The sequence below is a fragment of the Chrysochloris asiatica genome, unplaced genomic scaffold, assembly GCF_000296735.1.
Source record: "Chrysochloris asiatica unplaced genomic scaffold, ChrAsi1.0 scaffold00004, whole genome shotgun sequence".
Taxonomy (NCBI): Eukaryota; Metazoa; Chordata; class Mammalia; order Afrosoricida; family Chrysochloridae; genus Chrysochloris; species Chrysochloris asiatica.
In genome coordinates, this window is record NW_006408522.1 from 23,071,965 (window position 1) to 23,099,395 (window position 27,431).

Here is a 27,431-nt window from a genome sequence, read left to right on the forward strand (position 1 = left end):
ATGATCTGTGATAAAAATACAAGCAGATAATTTAGATACTTTGTTATATATCGTTAACTTGAAGACTAACCATAAAATATTAAAATTTTTAATTAGCACAAATGTTATATGGCCTAAGTAATGAGCTTTTTAACGTTTTTTCCCTTAAAGATTGATACAGCTATAGAAGAAGGAAAAAAGAAAAGAACCAAAGATGACATTGTAGATATCGATGACCCTGAAACCAAGCGTTTTCCTTATCCACTTAATGAACTGTTAATTTGGGCTTGCCTTATGAAGAGGCAGGCCATGGCCCGATTTTTATGGCAGCATGGTGAAGAATCAATGGCTAAAGCATTAGTTGCCTGTAAAATATATCGTTCAATGGCATATGAAGCGAAGCAGAGTGACCTGGTAGATGATACTTCAGAAGAACTGAAACAGTATTCCAAGTAAGCTGTATTTTAATATTTGAAAACATTTAAGCACTATAGGGAAGCATGTTTGAATTACCACATGGTGTCATGCACTAAACTGAACAATACCCATTGCTGCTGAGTCGATTCCAACTCATTGAGACCCTGCAGGACACAAGAGAATTGCCCACAGGAAACAACTGTGTCACCAGGGCTTCTTAAAAATACATCAGATATTATTAAAAATTTCGAAAGAAACCTTTCCATTTCTGCCTGTGTGAAAAGAGGTTGTTGTTTATAACTCAAGAGTTAAATATTTCAACAAGAAAGCAGAAATGCCAAGACCCTTTTATGTCTTTACGTAGTAGCAATTTGCTACTGCACTTGTTAGGTACTGTCAAATCTCTTCCTACTCATAGTGGCCCTCTGTACAACAGAACAAAACACTGCTTGGTCCTGCACCATCTTCACCTTCACAATTATTATGGGTGAGCCCATTGCTGCTACTGTGTCAGTTAGATAGAAATAAAAAATTCCATTTGGACAGGTAAGGAAATAAATTTGGAGCGAGCTGTGTCCTAAAGGATAGGATAGCAGCGATTTTTAAGGATGCAACAGGACCTGGCCGAGTTTTATTTGGTTGTATACGTAGGGCCTGTGTTAGTAGGAATGGACTTGGCATTATCTAATAAAAACAACAATACAATTAGAAAGGGTAGTGATTTATTGTGGTGGCTTTACAGTATACTCTTGAGAAAATAGTACAGTCACATAAAAACTTTGTGTGTGTGTATCATACTTTTATATCTATTTTAGTGACCATTCATGATTAAATGAGACCTTATTTACATTCTTTTTTCTACTAAATAATCCTGTTGTATGTTTGGAATACTATGTAGTGTAAAGCTGTCAATGTTGGTTCCCTGCTGAAACTATAGCCCTTGTTTTCTAGGCCCAAGAAAGTAGTATGGATTTACCTTTTCAGTCATATTCTTAATGTGAATTATTTTAATATTTTGTGTTTTCCACATAGCTGTGGATGGTCTTAAAACAGAGCTGCTGATTTTCTAATGCCTCCAAGTTCCCTGTGTGTGCATGAAAATGTTAAAACTAGAAAGTGTTATGAATTGATTTTAAAATAATGGTTTTAAAGCTGTATTTAATAATTAAAAATATTCTGACTTTTATTTTTTATATAGTGATTTTGGTCAGCTGGCAGTTGAATTATTAGAGCAATCCTTCAGACAAGATGAAACCATGGCTATGAAATTGCTTACTTACGAACTAAAAAACTGGAGTAATTCAACCTGCCTTAAGCTAGCAGTTTCTTCAAGACTTAGACCTTTTGTAGCCCACACATGTACACAAATGTTGTTGTCTGATATGTGGATGGGAAGATTGAATATGAGGAAAAATTCATGGTACAAGGTATGCCTTAATAACAATTTGGTATTAACTATATGAGTAGACACAATGAACAGAAGGAATTAACCCTGATGTATAATAAAATACTTGATTATTAGGGTGATAGGTTAAGGAGCTCTAGTAGCGTAGTGGTTACGAATCGGGCTGCTAACCTTAAGGTCGACAGTTCGAAACTACCAGTTGTTCCGTGGGAGAAAGATGATGCTTTCTGCTCTCTTAAAGATTTGCAGCCTCGGAAACCCTGTGTAGGGTCACTATGAGTCGGAACCAACTCCACAGTACTTAACAACAACAACAAGGGATGGTGGTTGGCAATTCATCCCAAGTGACACGTTGGACTCTTTTTGTTTTTTTTCCCATCTTCAGTCTTTTTCAGATTTGCACATACCTATTTTTACCCTTTAAACAACCACGTAAAAGAGTTTCAGCTTTATGAAAGAATGTTCCCCAAATTCTAAAACCCACGACCTGTTAAGCTTTCTTACATTGAAGTTATATGAAATATATTGACTGTACCTCATTTTTAAGATAGGTAACTTTAGGCTAAAGGTAAACTTTTAAGGATAAAATGTTGGTTGTTATTGTTGTTAGGTAGTACTTTAAATTTCATCATAGTTAGAGATAATACTTTAAAATCTCCTTTTCATGTTCTTGTTTCTTTTAAAACAACGTACAAAGTTTAGGAGGCAGAAATCAGGCAAGTAGTTCTTAAACATCATCCTTTGTAGGTAACTAATTAAATACTAATCATCAACCAAAAGTAATGAAGGATTAACCAACAGAAACTCTCTGATCCACAGTTAACAGTTTCTTTTGTGTTTTAGGATTATGGCAGGTAATACCTAAAATTTTCAAAATCTTCTAGTTGATAGAGGCATGAGCTGAGTAATCAGTTTATGATATGGAATATTAACAAAGAGATTTAGGGTAAGATTAAGCACATAATACCTTAATAAGGATTGAATTTTGTTTAAACAAAAATGTATTTTTCGAATAAAGTCTAATTTGGTGTTTTTTGTTTTTTTTTTTAAAAATGCAGGTCTAGAATAATCATTAAATCTTTCCTTCACTCTTATTTTTGTAATAATTCAAATATTTTGTTATTCTTTGAAACAATTCAATCTGGGCATTTTTAAATAGCAAATTAACAAATGATTTTTTTGTTTTTTTCCACGCACTTGTTAGTTGTTGAGTCAGTTCCAATTCATAGCAATCCTGTGTAAGATTTCTGAGAAGCAGCTGGAAGGGTTGAACCACTGACCTTTTGGTTAGTAGTGCAGGGCTTATCCTACAGCACCTCACCAGGAGTCCTATACTACCAGGAGCAAAATGGCTAATTATCACAAAATATTTAATGATTTATTGCTTTTATTATCTTTTTAAAGACCATTAATTTTAAAATGCAAACGTGTTTCTGAACTTTCAGGTCATATTAAGCATTTTAGTTCCGCCTGCTATATTAATGCTAGAATATAAAACTAAGGCTGAAATGTCTCATATTCCACAATCTCAAGATGCCCATCAGATGACAATGGAAGATAGTGAAAACAACTTTCAAAATGTAACAGATGAAATTCCCATGGTAAGGAAGAAAACATTTCTAAGTAAATATGTGTTTGTTGTGAATAAATATATAATAAACCTTGTTCTTATTTTAGGAAGTGTTTAAAGAAATAAGAATTTTGGATGAAGGAAAGAATGAAGTGGAGATACAAATAAAATCAAAAAAGCTTCCAATCACACGCAAGTTTTATGCCTTTTATCATGCACCAATTGTAAAATTCTGGTTTAACACAGTAAGTTTAAAAATTATGCGAGTGTAATTTTTTTACAGATAAACTTGAGGGGACATTTGGACTAGAATCCAGGCTAATTTTGATATAGCTTGAATCATTGAAAAGTCATTTTCCAATTAAAAGAGCTGTACATTTGGATTAATTTCATCATATTTGCCAACATATAAAATGCTGTACACTAAAAAAACTTAAAATTCCAGTTAAGTGCATGGTTGTGGTGTTGACAGAATGATTGATGATAATGAAAGCTAATCTAGATCTCCCATATGGTTTCCTTGATCAGTGATATAATAGCGTTTTCCTTTAACATACTTGCTTGATTATCAGCCACATAATTAGCTTTTCTCTTTATAGGAGAACAGATTTTACTAGTCGATCAAAGAGCATGTGTCTATAGAAAGAAGGACTTATCTAAAGAAACACATGAGATTAGCCACTACTTTTTAAAGCAGGGACTGAGTGAATGAGCTGTTATTTTCCCCCCCAGGAAAACTTCTTTAGGTGTTTTATTTTTGCTCTTGTTTTCTTTTTCATTGTTACCAGCCATTTTTTAATTTCAAAAGTATACAAATGGCTTTGTGGTAAAATAAACATTTGAGGACATATGTCTTTAACCATTGCTTATTCACCCATACACATACCAATTGTCCTGAGACTGATTTATGACATTTTCTTCTCAATACAATTTTCATTTCCCTCCCTCTCCAAATACTCAAACTACAACTTTGAATGATATGGTCTAATTCTACAATTCTGTCATTGACAATGGCAGTAATCAGATCTCTTACATTTGCATTCATACGTGAATGACGACCTAGAAATGGCTAGTTCGGATGACCACAGGAATTTCTTTTCTGTTTCTATTGCAGTGTACTTCCCTACCCTGCTATAGCAAAGCCAAGGTTGTGTATTAGGCTAGGACTGGTTGTTGTAGAGATCAGGAAAAAGAACTTCTTAATCACACTAGTTCAAGGATCAGTGAGTTTGATTTTTCCTTTTAAACTAAATGAATATTCATGTATTGTACATTGACCTTATTTCCTTCCATATTGCACTTTGTTGTTGTTGTTAAGTTCTGTCTAGTTGGTCTGACTCATAGCAACCCTCCATAGGATTTCCAAGGAGCAGCTGGTGGGTTTGAACTGCCGACTTTGCGACTCAAACTGACCTTGCAATCCAGCGCATTATCCTGCAGTGCCATACCAGGACTCCATATTTCCCTTTGTTTGTTATTAAAAGTGTCAAAGATGGCTTTTCCTTTACAGTAAACTAGGACAAAATCTTTTCAATTTGCTTTTTATGTCTTGGGACTTATCGTCAGTGACTGGGAGCTAGGGAAATAACCACTTGTCAATGCATTGGATCACAAGATCAGTTTGAACTGCAAGGTCGGCAGTTCCAGTCCACCAGCCACTCCTAGGAAACCCTATACAGGATCTCTGTGAGTTGGAACCAACTTGACAACAATCTTAGGAATACATCTAGTAGGTGGAAGGCAGTGTGATGTATTCTTGATGATTATGGTGTTGAAATTCTGTTGTAGTTTTAGTACTTTATGATACTTTAGCTACAACTTAATAAAAATTTTTGTGGTTTATATGGAGAACATAAACCTTGTTATAGAATTCTTTCTCTGGGAAATTTCTGTAGAAAAGACTTTGTTTTAAATAATGTTCTAAAACAAGACTTTTATAAATAGGGGGACCTTTTATTCTTTGATAAACGCAGTATCTACCTTGAAGAAGAGCTATTTCTAAAACAATTATTGAAGCTCAACAGTAGTACATGGGCTCCTTTAGTTTTCATTTTTGTGTATGGTCTAATTTTGTAACCACTTTTATTTGTATAACTCTTCTTTTTTTATTAGCTTGCATATTTAGGGTTTCTGATGCTTTATACATTTGTGGTTCTTGTACAAATGGAACATTTACCTTCAGTTCAAGAATGGATTGTTATTGCTTACATTTTTACCTATGCTGTTGAAAAAGTCCGTGAGGTATGTCTTTAGTTTTTCCTGATTGTAACTTTCAGTATCTACAGAGGTGGTATTTGGGTGGTTTTGTCTGGGAAGGGAGTGGATGTGGGGATTTTAGTCATAATTTCATTAGGATAACGATGTTATGAATGTGTATAAGATGTTGGATTTTAGATTGTCACCATTACAAAGATAATGATTTGTCTCGGAGGCAAATTCTAGTGGGTTGTGTTTTTTTGTTGTTGTTTGTTTGTTTTTTAATAAGTCTTCTCACTGTTCATATGTATGCTCAAAGAGTGTTTTTTAAAAAATTATAAATAGGTTTATATTTTTCTTTTGGATTTTGATGTCCACTAAAAGTATTATATTGCCCACTGAATTGTCTTTTAGATTTAGATCCCTGTGCCTGTCACGTGTTCAGTTTAAATTGTAAATTTTCTAAAATTCTTACTTTTGAAGGGGGGAAGAAAAGGTTTTCCCTTACACTAGTAGCTTCATAAATGTTTTTATAACATACTTGTTGTTAAGTACCATGGAGTCGGTTCCAACTCATAGCAACCCTGCACCCTGCAAGTGTTTCCGAGGCTGTAAATCTTTACGAGAGCAGAACGCCTCATCTTTCTCCCACGGAACAGCTGGTAGTTTCGAACTGCCGAACTTGCAGTTCGCAGCCCGATTTGTAACCACTACGCTACCAGTCTAAATTATTTCATGTCTGTGCTTTATACTTACAGCATGCATGAAATTGCAAAAATAATTCAAAGACATTTTCTTCCCAGTTAGGTGTCAGGAATTTACCGTATTGGCTATTTTAATTTCCTCTGAGTCCAGTTTGCTATATGTTTATGAAATCTGTTGTTTATTGTTTAATGACATTTTAAAGACATTAGTGTTAAGTTCAACAATAAAAGCAAGTTGCAAAGTATTTTAAAATATTAAATATTTCTGTAAGGATTTATGATATAGTATTAGTGTTTGCTTTGGTGGAAAGGGGAAATTAATTGGTCAATAGACAAGAGTGGAGGAAATTTTTCATTATTCATACTTTAATATAGTATGATTTTTACATTCTCAATATATTAAAATCATCCCCAAGAAAGTTTTAAAAATTGTAGTAGTTAAGAAAAGTTACATGTTTACACGAATTAGAAAAATACAGCAACTTAGTCATTAAGTTATATCATTTCTATTGGAAAAGCATCTTTATAAATCTTACCAGTATATTGTAATGTTGCTTCAATAAAACAATTTTTCAACAATATTTTGCATTCTGAGTCTAGAGAACTGTGTTCTAATGTAAGCTTTCAGTTTCTTAGTTGCATGACCTTGGTTGAACAGGTATTTATTTCTGGGTATTTGTTTTGTGTTTTCCTTTATTTATAGAACGATGGTCAGAACTATCATCTTTTGCTATATCATTGAGAATTGTTTTGGTAATCAAATACCAGAATAATAAAAAGCACTTTAAAACATTAATTAAAATAATGAAACATTTTAAAACATTAAAAAAATATATAAAAATCTACTCTAAATGAATAAATGAATGCTGGTACATATTTTAGTAGAAAGAAATTCACAAAAACCTATTTTTTTTTAACCTCTAGATCTTTATGTCTGAAGCTGGGAAAATAAGCCAGAAGATTAAAGTATGGTTTAGTGATTACTTCAATATCAGTGATACAGTTGCAATAATTTCTTTCTTCATTGGATTTGGACTAAGATTTGGAGCAAAATGGGACTTTGAGAATTCATATAGTAATTACGTTTTTGTGACTGGAAGATTAATTTACTGTCTTAACATAATATTTTGGTATGTGCGTTTGCTAGACTTTCTTGCTGTGAATCAACAGGCAGGACCTTATGTAATGATGATTGGAAAAATGGTAAGTTGAAAGACATCTGATAATCATGTATTCATTGGGTTTGTTTTTTTATCCTTTAAGTCATAAAAACATATCAACTTGGATCAGTGATGTTGGTATATCATGTTTATTTGCTTCATATTCTAAACCAGGAGGGGGAAACCTTTTTTTCGGACAAAATTTATAACGTCACTCACAGGCCCTGCAAAATTATCAGCTTGAAAATTAGCCTGCTGTATTTGGTCAAACAGTTACTCACTCCTAATGTGATGGCTCTGGTAGCGTAGTGGTTATGATCGGGCTGCAAACCTTAAGGTCAGCAGTTCGAAACTACCAGTGGCTTTGTGGGAGAAAGATGAGGCTTTCTACTCCTGTCAAGATTTACAGCCTTGGAAACCCTGTACAGGGTCGCTATGGGTCAGAATCGACTCGACGGCATTTAACAACAATGTGATGGCTGCAACTGTGGTTGCCTTGGCAGGACCAGACCAAATGATTTCATGGGCCTTACATGGCCCATGAGCCAGATGTTCTCCACCCCTGCTCCAAATCTACAATTCTGAAAGAATATTTTATTAACTTTTTAAGAAATCCATTTGATAGGATAAAGTTTTTTTAAAAAATTGTTTTATTTTGAAGTGATTTAATTTTTCAATGCTATTTAATATTTAAATATTCTATTCAACATTTCTATTCAACAGAATGAAATATATAAACTTATTAGCTCCAATCTGTATGCTTTTTTTCTTCTTGTTGCTACGCTAAACCAGCAAATCCTGGTTTGGCACTCTGGGTTAATGTGCTGGACTGCAAGGTCCGTTTGAACTGCAAAGTTGGTGGTTCAAGTTGACCATATGTTCATTGGAAACCCTGTACAGGGTCGCTATTGAGTTTGGAACTGACTCAACAACACTTAATACCAACAATCCTAAACCAAACCACATCAGCTGACATCTCAGTACTCTAGTAATCTGTTTCCTTATAACCACTCTGACCTATTTTCAGTCTACAACTGTATTATAAAAATACAAATCTGAATACAAATTCTTAAAAATATCATTCAATGATTTTATATTATTTATATATCAGTGTCCTTAATTAGAACCACAGACTGCCCTTGTATTTTTTTGGTTTAAATGAGATCATTATAAATTCACCTTCAGTTCTGAAAAATAATCAAGATCCCATGTACCTTTTACCTGCCATTCATTTCCTCTGTGCTCTAGTCAAAGACCTCTTTTCAGTCTATATCCATCCACTCCCAAAAGCTGCAGCACAAGACAAAATACATAAACTCATTGATAGCAAGTCAGTTACAGTGCATTCTGCTTGGAATGATCATGCCATATATCATCATAACCTTAAGTGCCTCTCACTAATGAACTTAGGTTTATACTTTAGAACTCAGCATCAACATGATGTTTGTTTTTTCAAGGAAGCCTTTTTGGAGTCTTGAACTAGATCAAGTTTATTGTTATATACTTATGTTTATCTCAGTGTCTGACTGTAGCTTTATCTTTTTGTTAAGTACAAGCAAGTCAGTTCCAACTCATTGTGACCTTATGTTGGGTTTCCAAGGCTGTAAATCTTTACTAGAGCAGAAAACCTTTTATTTCTGCTGAAGAACCACTGACCTTGTGGTTCTCAATCCAGTGCTTATCATATGGAGCCACTGCACTCCCATATTTTGGATTGTTGTTGTTACTGTAAGTGCCATCGAGTGTGCTTCAACTCATTGCGATCCTATGTAAGGTTTCTGAGGAGCATGAGTTTTAACTTCTGACCATGTGGTTCAAACCAATCTTGAGGTCAAGTACTTATCTTATGGGCTCCACATCCAGGACTCATATATTTTGGATTTGTTGTTAAGTGCCATTGAGTCTGTTCTGACCCATGGCAACCCTGTATAAGGTTTCCAAGGAGCAAATGGCGAGTTTGAATCGCCAACCTTGCTGTTCAAACCGACTTGGCCATTGAGCGCATTAACCCATACTGCCACACCAGGACTCCTTATATACATTAAGGCTCTACTATATTTTGGATATAAACATATATTCCCTTTATATATATTTCTATGCTTAAATATATATATATTGCTTAAAGGAACAGTATATATGTGTGTGTGTGTATTATATATATATATATCTTGCTTAATATATTTATTTATGCTTAAAGTAGCAGTGGAGCAGTGGTTAAATGTTTGTCTAATAACCAGTAGTCAGTTCGAGCCGAACAACCACTCCACAGGAGAAAGATGTTGGCAATCTGCTTTTCTAAACATACTGCTGTTGTTAATCAAATTGATTCCAACTCATACAACATTGTGTACAACAGAACAAAACAATGCTCAGTCCAGCGCTATCCTTTCAAGTGTTGCTATGTTTGAACTCCTTATTGCAGCAACTGTGTATATCCATCTCGTTGAAGTTCTTTCCTTAGTGTGCTGACCCTGTACTTTAACAAGCATGATGTCCTTTTCCAGGGACTAAAGATTACTACCTTGGAAAACCTCTGGGCACTTCTGTCCTGTAGAGTTGCTATGAGTTATAACCAACTCAACAGCAGTGAGTTATATATATATTTTGGTTTTTGTTGCTTAGCTCTTAATGACATTTTTTACTGGATTTTTAAATTATCTCTTTCCAGCTAGACTATAAAGTCCTTGGATTAGGATCCTTGTCTAGTTTTAGTTACCTTTACATATCACAGTACCTGTCAAGTAGAAAAAAACAGGATAAAACCTCTGAAGACTCAGAATATAGTTTGATAAATTGACCCTGTAATTTTTATATCCTTAGTTGTTTGGTGCCCTCAATTTGGTTCTGACTCATAGCAAATCCTATATAGATTTTCCAAGGAGCGGCTGGTGGTTTTGAAGTGCCAGCCTTTTGATTAGCAACCCTGTACTTATCCTATAACACCACACCAGAACTCTATATCCTGTGTAGAACAATTTAAATTTATGAAAGCTATAACTATTCACCAACAAGTAGTGTTTTTTTTATTTGGGAGCATGGTGGCTGTATAGGATAAACACTGGACTGCCAGCCACAAGGTCAGCAGTTACAGTCTACCAGCAGCTCAACAAGAGAAAAATGAGACTCTGCCTTGGAAACCCTAGAACAGGTTTGCTATGAGTCGGAACCACCTCAGCAGCACACAACTGTTTTTAATCTGGATATTGCCTCTGAACTTTTTGTAACCACATTTCTCTCTTTCACTTTGCCAATCCTAATTATTTTTTTAAAACCTCTTAATAAAATTTGAGAAGCATATCCTACTCAAAATCCTTTAAGAAATCAAATGAGACATAAGCTATCAATGGTTTATTGACTGAGTTTGGGCTATAAAGATTCATAGAAAGATAGATCTGTGAAGGCTTTTATTAAAGCAGTGTACTATGAACTGTTCTTAAAACATTTGAAATAGCTGTTGATAAAAAAGACAGTCCTGACTTGAACTTTTACGATAGAGAGCCATTAGTTTACAGATTGGATTGTCAGAGTGTAGCCTAGGTTATGCTACAGAGCATTGAAAATTGGGCAGTCTGAACTTTAAAGAAATTTTAAAGGAACTTTTCACTAGAGAAGGAAATACGGGAGAAACCACTGAAGGCCCTCTTTCTACCCCATTAGATTTTTTTTTCCCTTTTAGAGTAATTGACATTTCAATTTGTATCCTTAACATTGGAGACCTTGATGTGGCACTGCGGGTTAATGCACTGGACTGCAAAGTTGGTTTGAACCACATAGTCAGCACTTTAAGCTCACCAGCCGCTCCTTGGAAACCCTATACAGGGCCACTATAGGTTAGAACTGACTTGACAGCATCTAACAACAACAAATCATTAACATTTTGGGTTAACATTTCAGTGAAGGCAGATACTCAAGTTGTTTTGTGATGAGATTTTCAATCCAGTGCTCTGGGAAAGTCCCACGCATGGTTTTGTTGCTCAACCTAACCTATACTCATTGTTTCACTATTATCTCTTGTAAGATAATACTAGAAAAATAGCAATGTTTTTTAAAAAGATAAAAACCAGCACATGTTATCTTTTTCTAAAAAAGCAGCTTTTCGTTTTTATTTAAAAATTACTACTCATAGAAAATTTTAGCTAATACAGACCATAATACAGGCATCTACTAACAATATGTTTTCTTCCAGATTTAAATTTGTATGCATGTGCTTGTCTTCATTGAGCTTAATATCAATTAAAACATATAAAATGAGGGACTTCAAAAAGTTCATGAAAAGTGGATAAAGAATTTTTTTTTCTCATTTAATGTTTTAAAGCATCTGTCCATTTAATATAAACATAAAAAATCTTGTTTCTCCCATTTTGAAATATTTTTTCTTAATCATATCACTACCATCTAAATTAGATTTATCATCTAAGTAAACCTCACTAGCTCACAGGGTTGTCAGTATTTGTAACATGAAACTAATATTTTAGGTTTTTTAAATATCAACCTTTATTATTATGTATGCTTTTTCATTTCCAATCCAGGGGAATGTATGTGTGCTCCTCCACCCTTATGAAAATCACTAGTTTACTATTTATCACACCAAAAAAGTAGTCACTCATCCATTTTGGCATTCTTGTGTAACATGAGTGTTTTTAGGAGAAATAGGCAAGCTGAAGTTTTGTGGTAAGAGTTGATTTTAACTTTTACAGACTGACTTTTTAGCTTGTGAAAAAAGTGCTTTTGCTGTCTTTGCCCATGAAGATTATTTAGTGGCTTGGTGATAGTGATTGGATTTAATGGTAATGCTAAGTAAATGGAAGATGTAGAAAGTAGAAAAGTGAGTAACAGTTATAAAAACGAGATGGTAAAAACAGACATGTCAAGAGGAAGAGGAGTTACTCAGAGTTCTGTCTGAACCTTAATCTCTGACCCACCCTCATCATACCATTATAGTAAAAGGGAGACTGAATATATGCGTAGTAGACTCCATTTTTTAAAATTTGTAATCTTTGGAAAAAGCCACCCACCTCCAAGATTATGTTTTCCCCCTTGTCAGCCAGTAATTTATCCCATCATTGTCTGTTTTCCCCCAAAACTGTGTTACCTTTCTATTACTGTTATTATGGTTCTTGTTGTTAAGTGCCATCAAGCAGCTTCTGTATAGGGCATCTGAAGAATGGCTGGTGGTAGTGAACACCCAACCTTGTGGTTCACAGTCCAGGGTTTATCCTAAAGCTCCAGGAGTCCATATAATGATCTCATGATCTGATTTCAGTTTCTGCCACAGGATATAAGAAATTGTTCACTACAATTTACTATAAAATAATGAATAAAGGAGGTGTGTTTTTTAGTAGTATAATTTCAGGGTAACTTTATGGTCTTTCTTTAGTCACTGTTTATATAACAATTATTTAACAGTATGGTAAGCATTATACTTAGCCGAAGCTACAGAGATGAATAAGATTCTCAAGGTTCAGAGTCTCAAAAAAATCTCCATGTACCCCAGACATAGATAGGCAGAGTTTACTTTAAACTAATGGTATGGTTCATTCAGTAGATAAAGATGCCATGATTTGCCAACCTTCACAGATCATGTTTTAGGTAATCTCTTGGATGTTAAGGTTATGTAATGATGAGATTTCTGTAAATAAAATTATTTGAGATAAAAAGAAACTCAAAGATTCTAATTACCTAATTAGAACATTAGTGATTTTTAAGATGAAAAATTTTCATTGTTTTTAAAGTCATATATATTGTAACAGTGTTCATCTTTTAACAGGTGGCCAATATGTTCTACATTGTAGTGATCATGGCTCTTGTATTACTTAGTTTTGGTGTTCCCAGAAAAGCAATACTTTATCCTCGAGAGCCACCATCTTGGAAACTTGCTAAAGATATTGTTTTTCATCCATACTGGATGATTTTTGGTGAAGTTTATGCATATGAAATTGATGGTAAGGATTTATGTTTATGAATACTGAATGCATTTATATCATGGTTCTTTTTGTTTTAAAGTCATTGTTGCATTATAGTAATGTATATTTTCAGAAGTCACAAAATAGACCTAATAAACATTCATTGAAAAAAGTATTTTAGATGGTTTTCAGTTATAAATATTAGCAATCTGATATACAGTGATGGTTTTAGGCTTCCCGAATGATTCTAAGACTGTGTCATTAACATTAGGAGGAAAGAGACACTGCCTACCCATGGTTCTCCTAAGGGAGGAAAAAGTCTTGTTCTCAAAATTCACCTGTTGAAACTGCTCTTGCATCTTATCTCATTGATGCTGAAAATGTCCTCATCCTTCCCATCAATGGTACAATTTTTGGCAAGGGGAATGGAGTTACCATGATTAGCTTAGACTAATCAGGGTGGATTGGATATTGAGTATTTACAATGTTGATTACACAAATAATGACTGAATCTTAAATAGCTTACAATAATATATTGAGTTGTACTGGGGATATCACAGGTTGTTATCAAAATTTGTTAAATTCTTAAACTATAAAGTTGAATTGTAATCTGTTATCTGTATAAACTAATAAATGAGATTACCACTGTAAGTATACATCATCCCTTCCCTCTTGTTCATTCTTACTTCCCATTAATACATTGCTTGAAAGAGGACTTAAAATCTGTTGCACAGTTTTTTTATGGACATTTGACTCTTATTGTTAATGCTATGCTCACATTAACTTAATGATGGTGGGTAACTTGTGAGCCATAGGCCCTGCTAACAACTTTCAGAAGTACTTTTCTACTGATCTCAACATCTGAATTGTTGAATCTTTGTTTTATTTCTCTCTTCCTCCAACTAAACCACTTCCTTCCCCAACCCCATCTCCCCCTGAACCCCACCCCTGTCAGTTGTGTGCTCACTTTCCACCTATTTTGTGTGTGATTAGGTCAGGAGGTAGCGATATAGAGAAAAGATTGTAGTCATTAGTTGCCATAAGTGGTGGTTACAATTGTGAGGTATTTACCATCTTGGTCAAATCTTGTGTTTAATGGCCTCCTTTTAAGTGTCATTTCCTAGTTCCTAGTGGCTATTTTTCTTTGATGTGGCTCTAGTTGTACACAGGCAGTTATTACAAAAAATTTCTGTTCCTAATTCTTGTCTTTAAGTCACATTTGTTTGTAAGTCATACAGTTAGATATGGTTCGTATACAACATCATAATAAAATATACAAGACATATATGTGAACATACGGATACCAAGAGAAAAATGTGATGAACTGCTATGTGAGGTCAGGAAGCTTAAAAAGTGTAGGAAAACGGAATTGAAAGATAATAGAATTTTAAAAAGTGAAAGATAATGGAATTTTCCACAAACTTTTTTGAAGCCCCATCTGGTAGCGTAGTGGTTACGAATCGGCTGCAAACCGCAAGGTCAACAGTTTAAAACTATCAGCTGTTCCGCGGGAAAAAGATGAGGCTTTCTGCTCCCCTAAAGATTTACAGCCTTGGAAACCCTGTACAGGGTCACTATGAGTTGGAACCGACTCCACGGCACATAACAACGACATATAGTTTTCTGTGCATAAAAAGCATTAAAGAAGCACTTCTGGATACTCTAAAACATGTGTTAACACAGTACTAATAATGTAATGTTGATGTTTAGATACATGTCACAAAATAGCATCTGTTTGTTAGTACAAACCATTTTGTGAACCTTGAATTTTTATTATAGGCGATATGGTATTGGTTCACAACCAGGGGATCGTAACCAGGGGACTGCCTGTATAGAACATTGGGTTTAGTTGTTTTTAAGTTTCCTGCATTCCGTTTCTTAGGTTTTGCTTCTCTGTATTTTTCTGAATAGAATGGACGTAGGTTCGTAAGATTTAAAGGGGAAAAAAATATTGACAGGAACCTTATACATTTAATTTGCCTATTGTTGTTATGTGCCGTGGAGTCGGTTCCGACTCATAGCGACCCTGTACAGGGTTTCCGAGGCTGTAAATCTTTACGGGAGCAGAAAGCCTCATCTTTCTCCTGTGGAACAGCTGGTAGTTTCGAACTGCTGACCCTGATGTTAACAGCCCGATTTGTAACCACTACGCTACCTGATTTCAAAGGAAGTTCACTAATGTTTATATTTCAAGATGAGTGGTATGTAACTAAATATTGTAAAATTATGTAAATTTTTTTTCACTAACTCACGATTCTTTCATTCTAATTCTTACCCTACCTAAGTTGGTTTACTTTATTCCTTGTAACTGTTGGTGGATACTAAAGCTCTTCCCTTCAGCTATGCTTTGCATTCAGAAACATTCCAGGTGGAGATAATGGAAAGCAGGATTTCACCTTTAATCATTATTTCTAAAGTCACTTTACCCACTTCTCCAATCATCTTTAGTGACATGATAAGCTAAGCCCAATTAATCTTTACATTTGTAAATTTTCTGGGGTTTCCTATGAAAGGAGCTCCGGTAGCGTAGTGGTTACGAGAATTGGGCTGGGAGCCGGAAAGTCAGCAGTTCAAAACTACCAGCGGTTCCGCGGGAGAAAGATGAGGCGGTCTGCTCCTGTAAAGATTTACAGCCTCCAAAACCCTGTGTAGAGCTGCTATGAGTTGGAACCGACTCCACAGCACATAACAACTATGATGTTGCTTATGTATTTAATGTTCTTATGTATATAATGTTCTTACCTGTTTCTTGATCTTTTTCTTATAGGAATGTTAGTTTATTTGAATTACCCATCTTAATGCTACTCTAGCTATATCTTGCTTTAAAGGGTAGTAGACACAGCACTGAAGTTAACTTCCTTTCTGTATTGAAATATATTTAAGTTGATGTCCCTACAATTGAAGTTTTTGCAGGCATCTGTGAAAAACAGATTTGTACATAATCAAAAATTCTTTAAAGTAGTATACCAGGCAGTCCTTAGGTTATGAACAAGTGTCATTAAATCTGATTTGTAGGTGAATTGGCACAAGTGCATATAGTTATTGGGCCTTTAGTGCAAGAAAACACTTGAAGCCTTTGCAATGATGTAAAAACAGCATGTGCAAACAGTGAGAGTGATTGTGATTAATTTATTGTGAGTAGGGGTTGGTAAGGGTTCAATCAGTTGTTTCAAAGTGCAAATTTGCATAATATTAAGGGAAAAGTAGTGGTTCACCATAATTTGGATGTTCCTATACCAGGACTACCTGTGGTGGTGGTGGCGGTCATGGTGGCTATGTGCCATGGAGTTGGTTCCGACTCGTAGCGACCCTGTACAGGTTTTCCAAGGCTGTAAATCTTTACGGGAGCAGCTGAACATTATTTAGAGTCTAGCTATATATATATATATTTTTTTTTTTCAGTGTGTGCAAATGATTCCACTATCAAGGAAATCTGTGGTCCTGGAACTTGGTTGACGCCATTTCTTCAAGCTGTCTACCTCTTTGTACAGTATATCATTATGGTTAATCTTCTTATTGCATTTTTCAAGTAAGAATTTTATTCATTTATTTCTTGTAAAGAGATGATTTAGTATACAACCCTAATTATTTCAGAGGAAATACACTGAATTTGAAATCATACCAATTTTTTTATTGAGGTTTAAACTACCTAAATTATCCCTGAAAAAGTACAAATGAGAAAGCATAAGTTTTCAAATCAAATGAATTCTAAATTTGGGACTTTATTATCTTTCAATTAACATTGTTTTCTTTTAGTTGAAAAATTTCACATGGGAGTTTTACTAAACTGCTACAGAATGTACATTCAATACAAAAACAGAGCCAAACAAAATCCACCAATAATCCTACTCTTAATATTCTAAATACTTGTCATTTTTATATGCCATAAAATATTTAAAAAATTTTTTTCAAAAACAGTGTTGCATCTTGTGAACTGCTTTTAACATCAAGTAGACCATCATGAACATTATTCCACATCAGTCATTGTTCCTCCTCAGGATATCTGTATTGGCTCCCTATTATTCCATGATATTGACCATACTTTTTCAACCAACTTAATTTGTTTGTTTTTTTCATTACTAAAATCCACAAACCCAGATTGTAGTTAAATCTTTTGATTAGTTTTTTGATATTTCCCTAGAATTTTTCTGGAAAAGTAGAGCTGTTCAGTGTATGCACGTACACGTACATATATGGCTTTTTGCATTCAAGTCAAAATGAGTCTTTTTCCCCAAATCCCTGCCCTAACACTGAGTATTATAAAATATTAGTGGTTGATAATTTGTACATAGAAAGACCTTGTTTATATTTGTATTCATTTTGCTTATCTAGAAGTTGAATATTTTGTTTTAGCCATTTACATATAATTTTTCAATCTTAATGTTCTCTTCCTATTTTTCTAGTTATGACATTAGAAATCATTAACCTTTTGCATTTTACTCTTTGCAAGTATTGTTTCTAGTTTCTTATTTGCCTTTTTGTTTTGCTTATTATGATAATGTATTCTTTGAAACCTTATTGAGAACAGAATGATGATGAACTCTTTATTATTTAAAGCTTTAAAATATGTCTAGTTAAATATGTTTTGTTTTTATTCTTTGTTATTCAAGCAATGTATATTTACAAGTGAAGGCAATTTCCAATATTGTATGGAAGTATCAACGTTATCATTTCATTATGGCTTATCACGAGAAACCTGTTCTGCCCCCACCACTTATCATTCTTAGCCATATAGTTTCTTTGTTTTGCTGCGTATGTAAAAGAAGAAAAAAAGATAAGACTTCAGATGGACCAAGTAAGTAAAAATATATTAAGGCAAATGTTTTCATTTGATTGCTAAAGGCTAAGTATTGAATTTTATTTAGTTGGTTAATGTTATTATAAAGACTTTGTTAGTAAATTAGTCTAAACAGAAAGCAATTCTTAAGGTAAATGCCATTTGTAAAGTGAATTTAGTGTTAAACTTCTTTTACAAGTTGGGTATTGCAGATTGTTTTATTAAGATGACAATATAAACCTAAACAGTGCATTCTGTATATTATGTAAGACTAATCACCATGCTATATAGCTTCAGATTTTGCAGTTGCTTTCTGTTAATACTCACATAAGTTCTTAGATTTCTTGGCTTGGATATGTGAGGAGAGAGATGTGAGCGAGACAGGGGAGGGGAGGAGGTACTTAAAACTATTTTGTTGACATCACACTCTGAATCAAGAAAAAAGAACTACTTGTAAAATGTTTTAGAAGCACAACAGTGAAAAAGGGGAGGAGGCATTGTGTATGACTCATGTAGCATTATTAATCCTGAGTCATTCACAAAATTATGAGCTAAAGTTTGATTGTTTGATAGTTCTTCATTGAATTTATTTCTTTTTTCTCTTTAGAACTTTATTTAACAGAAGAAGATCAAAAGAAACTTCATGATTTTGAAGAGCAATGTGTTGAAATGTATTTCAATGAAAAAGATGACAAATTCTATTCTGGGAGTGAAGAGAGAATTCGTGTCACGTTTGAAAGGTTCAGAAGCACTTTAAATTATAAATTGATTGTGTGTCAGAATGGGTCCTATGAGTTATTGTTCGTTATGCATAGTCATTGTTCAATTTTCATGTGTCAAATAAGTTCAACAGTAGATTTACATTATATATTGGGAGGCAGTTCGGTTCTTTATAATACTTCAAGTAAATCAGTCTTATGTTTTTACTCTAGTTTCAGAGCACAAAGAAAAATTAATGTTCATTTTTAGGTGGTTGAAGAAGAAAGTAAAACTATTTCTACCTTTGTATTGTGGCTTTGGTTGTCTCATTATTTTAAAGCATTTGTTGCTTTCCATTACGTTTGCTACGTTATGGAATATCTGTTGTTTGCGCGGTTATAGTAGTGATAATGGTGGTTCCATGTTTATGTAGCTGTATTCTCATTTGGGGGGATGCCACTTTGACTTAGAGCAATTGGAATACATAGCCTGTGAAGCAGACATGCTATTTAAAACCTTATATGTCATTATAGGTTCAGCACAGGGTCATTTACTTAAACATAAAGTATGCCTTATACAAATGAAGAACTCTGCCCTATTTTCTATCTTACTTTGTTTGAGCATATGTAAACTTTCTCACTTTTTATCATTACTAGTTTACAAAAAGAATTTCTAAAATGTTAATTTTTCACATATGAAAAAAAAATGTGTTTTCCCCTCAGAGTGGAGCAGATGTGCATTCAGATTAAAGAAGTTGGAGATCGTGTCAACTACATAAAAAGATCGTTACACTCATTAGATTCTCAGATTGGCCATTTGCAAGATCTCTCAGCCCTGACTGTAGATACATTAAAAACACTCACTGCCCAGAAAGCTTCAGAAGCTAGCAAAGTTCACAATGAAATCACAAGAGAATTGAGCATTTCCAAACATTTGGCTCAAAATCTTATAGAAGATGGTCCCTTAAGACCTTCTGTGTGGAATAAGCACAGTGTTGTAAATACACTTAGCTCTTCTCTTCCTCAAGGTGGTTTTGAAAGTAATAATCCTTTTCTTTGTAATACGTTTATGAAAGATGAAAAAGATCCCCAAAGTAATGTATTTGTTCAGGATTTACCTGTAATACCCCAGAGAAAAGAATTCCATTTTCCAGAGGCTGGTTCCTCTTGTGGTGCCTTATTCCCAAGTGCTATTTCTCCTCCAGAACTGCGACAGAGAATACAGGGGACAGAAATCTTTAAAATATTTTACAAAAATCAAAAGTTAGGCAATTCATCTAATAGCATACCACATCTATCATCCCCCCCAACCAAATTTTTCGTTAGTACACCATCCCAGCCAAGTTGCAAAAGCCAGTTGGAAACTGTAACCAAAGATCAAGAGATGGTTTGCTCTAAAGCTGCAGAAGGAGATAATATAGAGTTTGGAGCATTTGTTGGTAAGTTTAGCAAACCAGTATGCATTTACCAATAATATCTATTATAACCATCACCTTATAAGTAAAAATAGTTAGTAAAAACATTTTCTTGTGTGAGAAGTTGACAGCCTATTCGAGAGTATAGTAAAAAATGTTAAAGGAGCCAGAAGTGGGATAATAGGTTAAATTGAGCTATACTAGTTAGATTGGCACATAAATCTTTGGTGTATTTTATTGTAATAACTTAATGTAGGCTTGGTCTTGAATTTAAATATCTTCCATTGAATTTGATCAATTCCTGTTGAAAGAACTTGAAAACAATTTATAAGTGGTAGGTACTTGAGAAATAATAGGAAGGTACATGGAAGAGTAGAAAAGCTATTAAAGAACAATGCCTTATAAATTCTTCTTGTTGTAAAGTCCCGTAGAGTCGGTTCCGACCCATAGCAACCCTGCATAGGGTTTCTGAGGCTTAAGTCTTTACAGGAACAGAAAGTCTCATCATTCTCCAGCGGAACCACTGATAGTTTCATACTGCTGACCTTGAGGTTAGCAGTCCAACTCGTAACCACTACACTACCAGTTGTTGTTGTTGAGTGCCGTGGAGTTGGTTCCAACCCATAGCGACCCTGTACAGGGTTTCCGAGGCTGTAAATCTTTACGGGAGTAGAAAGCCTCATCTTTCTCCCACGGATCAACTGGTAGTTTCAAATTGCTGACTTTAAGGTTTACAGCCTGATTCGTAACCACTACACTACCAGAGCTCCTTATAAATAGGGTGACCATTTAAGGAACTCTGGTAGCGTAGTGGTTACGAATCAGGCTGCTAACCTCAAGGTCAGAAGTTCGAAACTGCCAGCTATTCTGTGGGAGAAAGATGAGGTTTTCTACTCCCATGAAGATTTGTAGCCTCCGACACCTGTGCAGGGTCAGATTCTATGGTACTTAACAACAACATATAATTATTTATTCAAACAGAATAGTTTTGACAATTCAAGAGTACATTATTAATCATTACATTAGAACAATAGGCATAAACCAGGATTCTACTTGGAAAATGGGTATTTATGAACTACCTACTTATGTATCCACAGGGAGAACCTTTTAGAAAGGAATAATTCATTCTTATACTTCAGAGCCATAAATACAATCAGAAATGAAATAAATGTTTATTTTGACAATGATAACCCATTAGTGACCTTGATAAAAATGTCCCTTGAAGAAAGTGGGTGGTAGAGGAAGAAGGCAGATTATAGTGCAATAAATATCTAATGGGATGAGCATATAGAAAGGAATTGTCTTAGCAAGTTAAGGCATGAAAAAAGAAATGGCTAAAATTGTGGCTTAGATGTTAACATTTCATTGTGTTTTAATGATGATGGAGGCTCTAATCATATTTAAATGTTGGCAGTATGCTTTGTGGAGGGAAACATCAAAAAGGGGAATACTTCAGAATTAGCTAGTTTCCTTATATGTGAGAGAATGCAGTTTTCAAACATTGTCCTGTTAGTTTAGTGAAGGTGAAGTATTTATGAAGGAATTCTTATAATACAACTTGTGTTTCTGAATGCAAGTCTGAGCATAACCAGAATATGAGTATGAATGAGGTCCTCTGTTTAAATTTTCCATCAGGTAACTTCCTAACCTTGTCTTTAGCATTTGTTGAGACATTCCCTTGGAAATTTTTTTAGTCTTAGAGCATGCTTAGAAATTGTCCAGAGGATATGTAAAATCTCCATTGTTGTTGTTGTTATGTGCCGTGGAGTTGGTTCCGACTAATAGCGACCCTGTACAGGGTTTCTGAGGCTGTAAATCTTAACGGGAGCAGAAAGCCTCATCTTTCTCCCACGGAGCAGCTGGTAGTTTCGAACTGCTGACCTTGCGGTTCATAGCCCGATTCGTAACCACTACACTACCAGAGCTCCTTAGACACCATTAAAGTCAATCCTGCATTTTTTACTGATGGAGGGTTTATGGCAACCTTACATTGAACAAATCCATTGGCACCATTTCTCTAACATCATGTCTTGTGTCTTAAGATCATCACTTTGTGTCTTGTGTCACATTCTGGCAATTTTTACAATATTTCAAACTATTTCATAATGCTGTGGCATACTTAAAAGGTTATTTCTGCTGCTGCTGTGTACCAATGAGTCAGTTTTGACTCATAGTGCCCCTGCATAGGGTTTCCCAAGAGCAGCTGGTGGGTTTGAACTACAACCTGGTGCTTCATAGTCTAGTAACATTTTAACAGACAAGGAAAAACAATGATCTTTTGTTACAATCTTCTTTTCTCTCTCTTTTTTTTTTTTTTTTTTTTGCCGTTGAAGGACACAGAGATAGCATGGATATACAGAGGATTAAAGAATCATCCAACAAAGTAAAAGAAATATCTGTAAGTAAATCTTTGCACAATCTCATTGTATTTCATTATTTGGGGGTTTAGTTCAAAATAAGATTATATTTTTCTCCAGTAAAAATATGTTCTTAGTAAAGACCATGAGCAACCCAATTACCCAGACATTTTAAGCTATTGGAAAAAAAAAGTTTGTCATTTCTTGTATAATGAAGAATTTAAATTTTAAGTCACCACTTTGACATTTCTCCATTTAAACATGCTTTTCCCTTTTTTTTTTTTTTTTTTAATTTTGTTCATGTTTTTCATTAATAAAAATTTTATTGAGGTCAGAACCGACACCCACAAGTATTTTGGAACATGGTCCTGGCTCTCAAGGAACCTGCAGTAAAAAGCTGTGTGTATGCTAGTAACTACATACAATACAGTGAACATAAACAGCTAATGTTAAAGACTTAATAAATGTCTAGTAAGGAAGTTTTTTATAGAACATCTAAAGAAAAGGGGGATTCCTGCCTAAAAATTGTTTTTGCTTTTTAACTACTACTTTTAAAACTTCTCAACACTATTTACAGCCTTATAGGTTAATACTGTAGCTACACCAAGATAATTCAGATGACCTAGAAAACGTTTAGCATCTTCATTCCTTAAAGAACGTAAGCATGGAAATGATCAAATGTCAAATACAGTGCAAACAAGATTTTTCATAAAGTTAGTTCCAAGTAAATGATCTGGCATAAGTTTCTGTGAATGAATCATTCTCATGTGGTCTAAAGCTAATTGTATAGGTATTGTCAAGGCACCTATTACTTCTACATATTAAAGACTCAAATGCTTTCTGATGATATAAATACTAGCATTTGTGGATTTTGTAGCATATACTCTGATTAAGGAGTCCTGGTGTGGCGCTGTGGGTTAATGCGCCAGACTGCAAAGCCGTTTGAACTGCAAGGTGGGCAGTTCAAGCTCACCAGCTACTCCTCGGAAACTCTGTACAGGGTTGCTATAGGTCGGAATCGACATGATGACACTTAACAACTCTGATTAAAGTGTTATACAACATTGGATAGTGCAATGTCTATTAACTATGCATATTGTTAACTTAGAATCTTAATTGGTGACCACAGACAAATTGAGATAAATAATTACATGGGATTTTTTCCTTAACTGTATTTGTATTTGACTGTATGTAAATAGTTGCATGATTTTCTTACTTCAAATAGGAGCAACAGAGTGATGTAAGAAGCACAGTTTTGGAGGGTAGAGAGATGCCTAAACATCAGGTAAAGCCATTTTACTATATATGGGAGTCTGATAGTCAGTTTACAATTTGCATATGCCTTTAGATTTCGGAAGTAGGTACAAGTTCAGTGTACCTATCAAAAGACTAGCAGTGTTTTCTAACCATTTTTGCTCCATAGCATACTTTCAAAGATCTGAATTTTCAACTATGTATAATGACAAAGAGAAGGAAGAGGAAAGATGGACAGATGTCTTCCAAAGTTGATTATATAATTATTATAATGTATGCTATTTTATGTCTGCAGTCCACATAGAGTTTTTCACTAGCAGGCTTCAACGCAAGTGAATTTTATAGGCAAGTCAAGTGTTTTGTGGGCCTTCATGAATTTTAGTAAAATAATTTATAATCTGAAATTATTTAAGTTTAATAAAGTCTGTTACATCTTACTTCTTTTTTCTTAAAGTAAATGTCCTATTTTTAAATGCCAAACCCAGTATATTACATTCCAGTCTGTCTGCGTCAGTGTAACAGAATCCAGTGTCTCCTGCTTTAGTCTTTACTTCTTGTATACTTAGTTGTTCAAATGAAATGTACAAGGGGACTTTAAAAAGTTAATGGAAAAATTCATATTGTTCCATGCCATTGGTTACAGTTTTTACATTGTGTCAGCATTCTTGTTATTTCCATTCTGTTGGTTCTGTTTCCGTTGATTTGTGTTCTTTCCCCCACTTGTCTTCACAGCTTGACTTTTGGGAAATGTTGACTCTTTGGTCCATGCAGTTCACTGGTTAAGAGAGCACATTAATCATGGGTTGTTGTTGTTGTTAAGTGCTGTTGAGTCTGTACCAACTCATGCAACCCTGTATAGGGTTTCCAAGGAGCAGCTGGTAACCTCAAACCCCTGACCTTGCAGTTGAAGTCAATCTATTTCAGTTATTTAACTGAGAGGCGATCTACAAAAATGGCTTCAATTCCATGTTCAAAGGTTATTTTAAAGTGTTGATTGGGGTTCTTCTAGTCTTGATCAGTCTAGTAGGTCTGGCCTTTTTAAGGAATTTGAATTTTGTTCTAAGATTTTCTTCTATCCAGTACCTTCTGTTGTGTCCCAGGTGAGAACAATCAATAGTAGTAGTTGAGTACCATCTTATTATTTTGGTCTCAGGTTAGAACAGGCTGTGGTTCTGGTGGGCTATTAGTCCTGTGAACTAGTTTCTTTTTATGCCTAGGATTTCATTCATTCTCTTTTGGTCAATGCAAGTAGAGACCGATAATTGTATCTTAGATGGCTGCACACAAACTACTCAGACCCCATACACTACTCACCAAACTAGTATGTAGAGCATTAGCTTTGTGAACTATGTTATGCTAATTGACTAAATTGTCCTCTGAGATTATGGTCCCCAAGACTTTTAGCCCTATAAACCACTCTGGTGAGATGTTTGAATATGTCTAGGAAGGCTCTGTAAATGTGCCTCCACAAGTAGATGTTTTAATGTGATATTTGATATTAACATTGAAGAAAATATCGCTTAGTCAAATGATTTGACACTTAGTTCATTTGTGTATAAATTATGTATGTTTATAATATGCAGAGTGATACTCCTGCAGAAAACACTTTGAAACATGTGAGTTCTCATGCTGGATTCATTGAATGTCACAAAACTTCTGTTCCTCATTCAGAAAAAGGTGAGTATTTTGACTATATGAATGGTATTAGTAAATATACTCACTTCATGCTTTAAATTTATTTATGTATGTCAAACACCTAACCTATGGCCTAGGAGTTATAAGATGAAGATTCTGGCTCATTATTGCCACTATAGTCTAGACTAATCATTTAATCTTAACATTCGGATATTTTTACAAATTGTTTTGTCCATAAAGATAAAACATAGAGACAGGTTGTTTTAAAAAGTCTTGAATTTAGGTTTTACACGTACATCTGTAGTGTTTTCGTTGGTATAGTCATTTATTCAATATGTTCTTACAGTTTTAACTTTTTAAGAATAGCTAATGCATTTATTTATGGTTAGTGGTTATGTGCTGTGGAGTTGGTTCCGACTCATAATGACCCTGTATAGGGTTTCCAAGGCTATAAATCTTTATGAGAGCAGAAAGCCTCATCTTTCTCCCACAGAAGGGCTGGTAGTTTTGAACTGCTAACCACTAGACTAGGAGCCCAACTCGTAATCATACCGTTACCAGAGCTCCTTGTGAATCTATTTAGTGCTATATAAAAAATGCACATACATATTTTGAAAAGTCTTCTCGCACAGACTTCATGCATAATCACTACTGTTTTTGTTCACCTTTCCAGAGTTTTCATTATATATGTGTAATCTATAAGGTCTTTTTTGCATCTCATCTTTTACAAGAAATGTAGCACACTAATACATGTTATTCTTCACCTTTAATTTTTCACTGCACAGTGTTTTGGAGAAGTTTTCTTCATTAAATTTTTTTATGAATTATACAAAAAGTCTTCCAAACATTTTGTGTTTGGCTGGTATTCAAAAATGTTTGGTGTTCAACTTTTTTTCCTTCTTTCAGTAGAAAGCAGCAGTAGAAGGCTATCTGCAGAAGAAACTCATGAAGTAGATTCCAAAGCAGCCTTACTACCGGTCTGTATATTTCTATTAAGCAAATATATGCATATTGTAAAATAAAATGCCAAGTGACATAATGCTTAAGTGCCTCTATTGCTAGCCAGAAGGTTGGCAGTTGGAACCCACTCAGCAGTGCCTTGAAAGACAGGCCTGGTGTTCTTCTGAAAGGCAACCTGTAGAACAGTTCTGTTCTGCACATGGGAGTTGCCACGAGTCTCAATCAAATCAGCGTAACTAACAACAGCAAAATCAAATTCATAAAATGAATTTCATTTGAGATTATGTCAAGCTTTCAAAAAATGTTACCTTTAGGAAACTAACATCAGTATATAGTAACATTTCTAGAAAAGGATTTCTTCCTGTAGTAATAACTAGGCAGAAATTTGTATCTGAGTTAAAACTAATTATGTGAAGTCATTCCCAGTCAAATGTTAATTTTTGATTTGCATTATCCTTTAAAAGCAGACACTGGCAACCAAAACAAATAGATGGGAAAAAAATATGCTTCCTTATAGTCAAATGTAGAAATTAGTACTCATAATAATCATGATTCATCAAGAATATATTAGCTGATATTCAGCAGTGTATCTGTTTGGTATAAGGAGGTAGCTTTTTTGTTTGTTTTTAATTATTTCAATGGAGAGAGGGAACTGGTGAATACAAAATTTCACAGTAATAAGTTCTTATTAGGGGCCTTTCTTGAGTATAAGTTGTATAAGTTTGCCACAGAAGAAGCCCCACTGAAGATAGGCTCACAATGCCAATTATAAAACTCCTAAGAATCAAGTCACACAACCAAGATAGGCCCTTATTACATATACACCCAATTTACCAAAAAAAAAAAAAAAAAAAAAATCCATTTCCATTGAGTTGACTCGGACTAGAAGTGACCCTATGTAGAGTTTGCAAGACAAACTCTTTACAGGAGCAGACAGCCTCATCTTTCTCTGATTTGAACAGCCACCCTTAAAATTAGCAACCCAATACCAACACAGTGTC

The 27,431-nt window shown here is 34.5% G+C and overlaps 1 protein-coding gene across 2 annotated transcripts in view; it reads left to right on the forward strand.

The window, feature by feature from the left end:
• The window catches only part of TRPM7 (transient receptor potential cation channel, subfamily M, member 7), a 150,426-nt gene that overhangs the window by 97,403 nt on the left and 25,592 nt on the right, over positions 1-27,431 (forward strand). Inside the window, exons 16-29 of one of the 2 annotated variants that reach the window (XM_006831653.1) lie at positions 151-431; positions 1,595-1,823; positions 3,247-3,402; positions 3,479-3,616; positions 5,484-5,612; positions 7,196-7,474; positions 13,199-13,373; positions 16,737-16,863; positions 17,945-18,129; positions 18,719-18,851; positions 19,533-20,248; positions 22,558-22,622; positions 25,419-25,512; positions 26,377-26,447. In XM_006831653.1, the coding sequence (XP_006831716.1) occupies positions 151-431; positions 1,595-1,823; positions 3,247-3,402; positions 3,479-3,616; positions 5,484-5,612; positions 7,196-7,474; positions 13,199-13,373; positions 16,737-16,863; positions 17,945-18,129; positions 18,719-18,851; positions 19,533-20,248; positions 22,558-22,622; positions 25,419-25,512; positions 26,377-26,447 (2,778 nt within the window). The remainder of the gene's footprint in view (positions 1-150; positions 432-1,594; positions 1,824-3,246; positions 3,403-3,478; positions 3,617-5,483; positions 5,613-7,195; positions 7,475-13,198; positions 13,374-16,736; positions 16,864-17,944; positions 18,130-18,718; positions 18,852-19,532; positions 20,249-22,557; positions 22,623-25,418; positions 25,513-26,376; positions 26,448-27,431) is intronic. The other variant, XM_006831654.1, reaches the window with a different exon arrangement.